Source organism: Capsicum annuum, unplaced genomic scaffold, assembly GCF_002878395.1.
Source record: "Capsicum annuum cultivar UCD-10X-F1 unplaced genomic scaffold, UCD10Xv1.1 ctg83390, whole genome shotgun sequence".
NCBI classification, from domain to species: domain Eukaryota; kingdom Viridiplantae; phylum Streptophyta; class Magnoliopsida; order Solanales; family Solanaceae; genus Capsicum; species Capsicum annuum.
The window spans coordinates 2,060,616-2,069,485 of NW_025894259.1; the positions used below are offsets into that span (position 1 = coordinate 2,060,616).

Consider the following 8,870-nt stretch of genomic DNA (forward strand, 5'->3'; position numbering starts at 1 on the left):
TTCACGTTAATGTTAGGGTCTAAAGTAAAGTAGTATATTAGGATTTAAGGTTACTAAATGATTACAATTTATATATTTATATGTTATATCATATTATGTTATATTTTTAGTATATTTACATATATATTAAATTATATATATATATATATATATATATATATTATAATATATTATTTATATAATTTTGATTTTTTGGTTTATCCAAATTTTGTTTTTGTAAATCCAAAAAACAAACCGTTTAACCAAATTTTTAAAATTTGAAACTGAAACCAATCCGGAAAAATCGAAAAACCAAACCAAAATTAAATTTCGGTTCTATTTTTTGATTTTTTTCGGTTTAAACCAAAATATGCCCGGCCCTAGCTGAGAGAGATGCATCACAAAATTTATTCATCTATTACTCAACTGTAGATTCCATTGATACCTCGAGCAAACAAAATACCTAAAAGGGGGAAAAAAAGAGAAAATATATTCAAAATTAACACCAGAATATATATAATCCAAATACAAATTTAATAGTAATATAGAAGATAATGTGGTCATATAAAAAACAAATACATCATTAAGTGTTCGACAAAAATAATAAAACTAAGAAAAAAAGTTGAAATCTAACCTCAAAGTTGAAAGAATTCTCCTATTATTAGTCACCCGACAAACAACATCTTCTTCGATCTCCATCACAAAGTTTATTCATCTATAATTGAACTATAAATTCCATTGATATCTCAAGCATACAAAATACCTAAAAGAAAAAAAAAATCCAATACGAAATTTGATTTCCTTGAATTATATTTAATTATCAAATTCATCTTAGTCTACCCCAAACCGCGACAAATAATATTTGAAAAAATACTAAATTAGACGGAAGAAAGAATATTAAATAACAATTATTGATATCAAAGAATTAAGGCAGTAGCTACATCTTATTTATGCATCAAAATTCAGAGATAATATTTAGTTAGTTAGAGAAAAAAATGCATGATGAATTATTACCAAGAAATTTGTCTCATAATTTAGTAGGAACAAGTTGGAAACTTTCAAGAACTTTTAGTTTTGGAGAAGTTCTAATTGAAACAGAATGGAAATGAGAATATAATTAGAGAGTCTGGAAAACAATAGCTAACATCTTGCTGCTACAAAAATTTGAACGTCAATTATACATGCGTTGGTTTGCACAGAATGCAATACTTTTAATATAGGTGATATGTACTATTGTTCAATTTGCGTTGGTTTGCACAGAATGCAATACTTTTAATATAGGTGATATGTACTATTGTTCAATTTGAATTAGTAGAGGATTCTATTGTCCCATTTGAATTAGTATAGGACTATAGAAATACAACTATAGGATTGTGAAATTTTTTAATAATTAAAGAAAATAAGTGAAACAATTTTGTCTATTGCGAATACTTTTAATGAAGGGCAAAAAGTTAAAATAATTTTTCTAAGGTATTCACACTTTTAATATATTATAAATATAAATATATATATATATATATATACATACATAGTAAAAAGGGTGAAATATACCCCTAAATTTTACGAAAAGGTCTAAATATACCCCTATTACAAGTTTGATCTATTTATGCCCTTGTTATTAAAGTTTAGGAGCATATATACCCCTTTGGAAGTTAAATAATGTGCTGAAAATTTATAAGTCCCTTGTTCTTTTTTCTTTTTAAATTTTAATTACTACATAAACAAAATAATTGTCACATCACAAAAAATCAGCAATCTAAATCCGATCCATCAGTTTGAATCAGTCCATAACCCGACCCAAGATTCACACCCCTTTCGGGTCGGTTAACATTATCGTGAATATTAACTCCAATTCTATTACAGTTCATTCGCCGACTTTGAATGTTACTATTTTGAGATTGTTGAAGACTTTATCGTACAATATATCTGTTTTTACAGTCGATTCATTTTTGGTGCCAAATGGGGTTTTATCTTATGGCTTCAGAAGCTCGACCTCCTTTGGGTCTTAATATTACGAAAACTCTTATTGATGGTCATAATTTCAATGTTGCAGCTTCAATGCTTACTGCTTCAGATGTAGAAGGAGAATTTGAGAGAGATGAAGGTGATGCTGGATTAACACTTTTTGTACCAACATATGAAGCATTTTCGGACATGTCACGTGATGAAATTCCAATCATTACCAGCTGAGAAAAAGGGGTGTGGATTTTGGGTCGGGTCATGGGCTGATTCATATTGATGGGTCGGATTTAGATTGTAGAAGAGTTGGGTGAGTTTATTTTTTGTGATGTGACAATTATTTTGCTTATGTGGCAATTAAAATTTAAAAAGAAAAAAAGGTTTAAAAATTTCCAGCACATCATTTAACTTTCAAAGGGATATATATGCTCCTAAACTTTAACAGCGAGGACATAAATGGACCAAACTTGTAACGAAGGGTATAGTTAAACCTTTTTGTAAAGTTTAAGGGTATATTTGACCCTTTTCCCCCACTATATATACATGGATAGTGCTAAATGGTCATAAAAATTTGATCCAAATTTGATCACAAAAATAAAAAGACTATATTACCCTTTTTATTTATATTTGAAATAAGAGAAAAGAATATATTTAATTTTTAAAGTAAAAGGGTAAAAATATCTTAAAGTTAACTAGTTCATAGTGTGAACATAACTTTTTCTTATTGTGGTCAAATTGCGACAAAAAAATTGTGGTCAAAACGACTTTTCCTACATATTTATTTATACACACACCAAATGTTCACATTAATTACACACTAATTCCACAATGTATAAATGAATGAGCAGCGAAGAAGATAAATTTAGCTGAAAAAATATCATTGGATGATTCGGACATTACCCATTGTTTACTCCGTCTTTCATCTTCTCTATGTGAAAAAGGAGATTGCTAAAAAAAAAATGAGAAAGAACACGCCATGATGGACGGAATGGGCGACAGTGGGTAGGACGAAGACGAGAACACAAAGAGAAGCATGGAAAGAGGCGACTGGAAAAGGGTGCATGAGTGAGAATTTAGGATTTTACTATAATTTGTCATTATTTTGAATCTAGTGTGCTTAAATAAAATCATATATTCCAAATTTAGTCGTTCAAATTACCTTACAAAAAAAATAGTCGTTTAAATTACCATGTTATTTTCCAAAAAAATATTGGAGAAAAGGGTAGGGAATAAGTCAATAACCAACCAGGCGGCAGGCAGGCAGGTGAATCTTTACTGTTGAAACCCTGATTTGGAAGTTAGCAAACTGTGAAACGTGGGGCAGAGTGAAAGGTCCCCTTGTACAACCTGTCACCCCTCATTTTACAGCCTGGCAATGCATTGCTCTCATCACTCCTGACAATGCCATTTTTAGTTATGTGTAGGATAAAAAGGTATATTAAATAAGTTGCTATTAATATATATTAAATTAATGTATGTATTAATATTTTAAGACACTCTATCAAATAATTTTTAAAGGATTGTTTGGTAGAGTATATAAGATTAATACAAAATATAATATATTAATAATGTTTGTAATAATAATGCTCGTATTAGCTATGTATGTATTATTTCTTATATATTGTTTGATTTGATGTATAAGAAATAATACATCTTACATAATTTTTATAAAAGAAATGTTTGTTTACAAAAATATCCTTATTTGATTTTGTACATTTTTTTGCAACAAATATTTTTTGTCATCTCAAATATAATTAGTATTGTTGAACTAGTATATAGAGGTTTCGGATTAATTGCAAAACCTTCGTCTTTGCGCATGAAATATTATGCCAACGGATTAACATGGTCGAAATAAAAATAAAATATAAGACGTAAAATTAAGAAATAGTATCAATTTTGTTTTAATCTTTTTAAAGACCCTTGAAGCAAAGTAAAAATATGTTACAATTATTTAAGTCAATTATTTATTGTTGTAGATTAAAATGGTGGGTAAAAATTGTGAAATATTTTGAAAAGATTCACTATTGCAAATTAAAATGGCGGAAAAAGGAATGATGAAATATTTTGAGAGGAAAATTGAGGGATATTAAGGTCATTTAATAAGTTAATGCATGTATTAAAGAGTTTGAATTACTGATACATAGAAAATGGGTGGTATTAGTAATACACATCTTAATACACAATAAGAATCGTTTGGTAGAGTGTATAAAAATAATGCAAAATATGGTGTATTAATAATGTTTGTATTAGTTATACTTAACTTGCATTAGTTATGCGTATATTCTTTTTGTGCAGTATTTGATTTGATGTATTAAAAATAGTATGTTTTGTATACTTTTTATATAAAAAAATTATTTGACAAAAATACCCATGAATCCCTCTGTATTCTTCTTTCTTCTCCCCTCTTTACTGTTTTCTACTATGTGCGTTTTTGCTCTCATGTTCTCATTGTTTTCTGTGTATGAATCTCTTTGGGCAATTTTTCTTATTTTCTTCACTTCGTCTAAAACTACAACGAAATCGTCGAACTTTTCGCCGGAATTTGTTTTGGAAAAACAAGAAAAATTAAACAGAGAAAGAGGCGAAAAAAATTAAAAATACAAGAAAAATTAAACTGAGAGAGAAACTTAAGATTTGTTGTTCAATTGGGAAGCTTCTGAAACTAGACTTACCTTCCGTAAAATACTTGAGACTTGTCTTCCGTTTTTTGCTTTCTCTGTTTACTGTTCAATTGGAAAGCTGCTGGACAATTGAACGATAAAGAGATTGCAAAAAAAATGGGAAAGCTGCTGGGGAAATTGAACGACAAAGAGATTGGAAGAAAATGAGCAAGTTGTTGGGCAATTGAATGGCAAAGAGACTGGAAAAAAATGGGATAGCTGTTGGGCAATTGATCGGCAAAGAGACAGGAAAAAAATGAAGGGTAAATTAGTAATTTAATAAATCAATGCATGTGTTGAAAGCATTGTATTAGTAATACATAGAAAAATGATGGTATTAGTTATGCATAGTATAATACACAATATAGTGTATAACTAATGATACATTGATTAAAAAAATATACCAAACAAGGTATTAATAATGCACAAAGCTAATGCAAGCATTAATTTTTTTATCACACTCTACCAAACGACCCCTAAATGTATAACTAATGCTGTATTAGTTAAATACTCTATTGTGTATTGAGGTGTGTATTACTAATACCGCAAAATCCATGACATTAGTAGTGCAATAGAGCTAATGCATGTATTAACATGCTTAAAGACCCTATTACCCCTTAAAAAATTTTTCGCATCCTTCCCAACATATATATTGAGGGTATTGTGTAAAAAAAAAATAATTTTTTTTTATGTAATTCATATTTTTTTTTAATACATCGAACCAAACACTGCATAAGAAAAATACAAGCATAGCTAATGCAAACATAACTAACACAAGCATTACTAATGCACTTTATTTTGCATTATTCTTATACACTCTACCAAATAACTCCTAATTTTTTTATTTAAATAGGTGCATACATTCGTATTCACATTCTATAAACATGTACTAATATTATATTTAGAGTAAACACATAATTATCCCACTGATGTTGTCCAAAATTTTTAAAAAGACACTTAAACTTTTACTTCGACTTGTTACCCCACGATTCTTCTTTATTCTGTACCAAATATACCATTTTGGACCTCTGCGTGTATACACGCGCCACAGGCGCGTGAAAGGGCTCAAAATTGACTTTTTTGACCAATAAAAAATTATCACGTGTAAATAATTAATATATAATTTATATTTCTTTTTTTAAAAGGTAAATTTTTTATTTTTTTTTAAATTACCCGGTACCCCTCTCTTTCCCCCCTAACCCACCCTTTCTTCTTCAACACCTTCAACACCATTAAAGCTTCCTTGAAACATTTTTTTTAAAATATTATTAAAACTCCATTAAAGCTCAACACAATGTCTTCTTCAACACAATATCTTCTTCAACACCATTAAAGCTCCATTGAAGTTTTTTTTTTTTTTTTAAAATATCTTTAAAACTCCATTAAAGCTCCCCCATTAAAGTTTCATTAAAGCTCATTTAACTATCTTTAAAATTCAATTCAATCATTTAACTATCCTTAAAACTCAACTCAATCATAAAATAATTTTTTGAATTGATTTGAACAAAAAAAAAATGAACGGGAAGAGAGATTTTGACGCGGGGAGAAGGGGTCGGGGGAGTTAGGAGGAGATGCTGACAGGGTGGGGGTGTTGGACAGAGGGGGGGGGGCCGAAAGGGGGGGGGGGGGGAGGGGAGCTATTGAAGGTGGGGGGAGGGGGAGGGGGGTGCTGGATGGGGTGGGGTGAGTGATAAATTAAATAAAAAGAAAAGATTTATTTTAAAAAAATACGAAATTAAATATATTTAACACGTGGCAGCACATGATTGGTGCGTGTGTTCACTCTCTTTGTTGTGATTGAGATTCAGCGAAAAATGGTGTATTTGAAATGAATTAAGTAAGAATCATGGGGTAATAGGTCGAATTCAAAGTGTAAGTGTCTTTTTGAAAATCTCAGCCAATAATAAAGGGTAATTATGTATTTACTCTTATATTTATTTGAACATGTCATACAACTATAACAACATACTTAGGATTGAATATACGCCAACTGTACCACTATCTTATAGGTAGGAAGACTGGTTTTGATAGATCTCAACTCAATGTCGTATTTCTTTTCTATCTAAAATATTTTAATTTTATTTATAAATTTATACTTTAGAGTAATTCATACTACTTTATCATTATTAGCAAATTATATTCTCCCATTATGAAGATAATAGAGTCTAGTTTTAAGTATTTTTTTCCTAAAATATTTTGAGACGTAAAATTTACCCAGCTCGGGTTGGATGAATATTTCCAACTTTTAAATATACCATATTGTAGATTAAGGTATTTCATGTAATTATGGAGGCATAAATCAGATTTTTCCCTTGAGTTATATTTATACTAGGTGAATAATTTTTATACTATTATTTTAATAAATTTACCAAGTCTAGCATGGAATAATTATTTTCTATATAATTGAAGTACGCTCTTACTTATACAGAGGAGTTGCAGTTGACTTATCAGTACATGGTTTGTTAACATCTTCTTTATTGTTCGTGCGTGCAGCTGATGTGTATACATCACAATTTTTCAATCCAGAGAATTATGACTAAGTTTGACTTTAAATAATTTATCAAGTATATAAAAAGTTAGCCACTTCCATTTACGGTTTATTAATTTACTAATTTCTCCATCTTAATTTATTTATTTTATATATTTAACATGATATAAAATTTTTAAAAATAAAAAATCTTTTTAATCTTCTAACTTAAATTAAAAATATGTAGAATCAAGACGGAGCTACCTGTATAGGCTGTATTTGACATTCCTTCATCAAAAATCTACAGTATATATTAAATATTGACTCTGGATCTTGGTTCATTTGTGAATTTATTATTTTATATTTTGACATTTTTATGTTGAAAGCTGAAAAAGTGCATCTTTTTTAAAATAAATTAAAGAAAAATAACACAAACAAATTAAAATAGAGGAATTGGTGTATTTGTGACGCTACTAATACACGACAAATAGAGGTGGCCTTTATATACCTACCTCCCATCCCTTTTCTTTTGCTGTCTCAAACAAATCTATTTAAGTCTTTAATTTTCCTTTGTCCAATTCATATGCACAATGGGTATTATATGCAGTTCATACGAATCCACATCAGTTGCTACTACTGCCAAATTAATACTTCACGATGGAAGATTACAAGAGTTTTCTTATCCAGTTAAAGCTTCTTACTTGTTACAACATGACCCAACAATCTTCATTTGCAACTCTGACGATATGGATTTTGGCAACGTTGTTTCCGCGGTAAGTGACGAAGAGGAGCTTCAACTTGGTCAGTTATACTTCGCTTTACCCTTGAGCCACCTAAAACATAAATTGAAGGCTGAGGAAATGGCTGCATTAGCTATGAAGGCAAGTTCTGCATTAAACAATAGTAGTAGTAGTGCTGAGAAATTTATAGTATTTGAAAAAGGTGGTGGTCATTTTTCAAAGAAAGTTGTGGATGACAATAGTGGTACTCCTACTCCTAGAAGGAATAACAGCGGCAGAAGAAAGAAGTTCACGGCTAAGTTGAGTGCAATACATGAGTAGGGTGGTCGGCTAATACACCTGACCAGTTTACATGTACCTCGACTATTGCGTTTGTCATGTGCTATCTCCTGTTAGCATATGTATTGGATGAATTTGCATATCAAGACTAATTAGTTAGATAGATGTAAGTATGTTTTCGTCGTTATTGTTTTGTGAGATCTGAATTCTGGTTTCTCATGATTTTCAATCACTTCACTAACAGTTATGCCAAATCCATTGTGCGTGTTTTAGAATTGAAGCTAACTGTTCATATTGAGATGTAAATGGAGTAGTAGGTTATGTAAAAGAGTTGAGGTTATAAATATTGGAGAACAGCTAGTTGTTTTAGGTTTTATGTACTTGTCACTAATGGAGGAGTTGCATCACAATTTTACCCCTAAAGGGGTTTGATTAAGGTAGAGGAGTACAACTCTTATGCTATAGTAATCAGCTTGATTTACTATCAATTACGGCAACTCTAATCGAGTACATGGTGTTGTCAAGACATGCTTTTAAGTTTAAAAATGTTAAAACTCTAAGGTGTTGTTGGTAGGATGTTTCAGGGAAAATAATATTGGTATTAGTTTTGACATTAGTTAATTCTTGTTTAATAGTGTTTTCAATCTATGTAACTAATAATAGTAGTATTATTTATATATTCTATCTAGTATTATTCGTATATACATAACAAATCATGACATTAGCAATATCAAAGTTATTAATACATGAATAAACATGATTAAACATAGAACTGCCACCAAATAG

The 8,870-nt window shown here is 29.8% G+C and overlaps 1 protein-coding gene across 1 annotated transcript; it reads left to right on the forward strand.

Moving 5' to 3' along the window:
• Positions 1 to 7,578: 7,578 nt before the first annotated feature.
• On the forward strand, positions 7,579 to 8,548 carry LOC124895672. Its single transcript, XM_047406110.1, has one exon. It carries the CDS (start codon positions 7,656 to 7,658, stop codon positions 8,124 to 8,126), a length of 471 nt encoding a protein of 156 aa, XP_047262066.1. The 5' UTR covers positions 7,579 to 7,655; the 3' UTR covers positions 8,127 to 8,548.
• Positions 8,549 to 8,870: the final 322 nt, after the last annotated feature.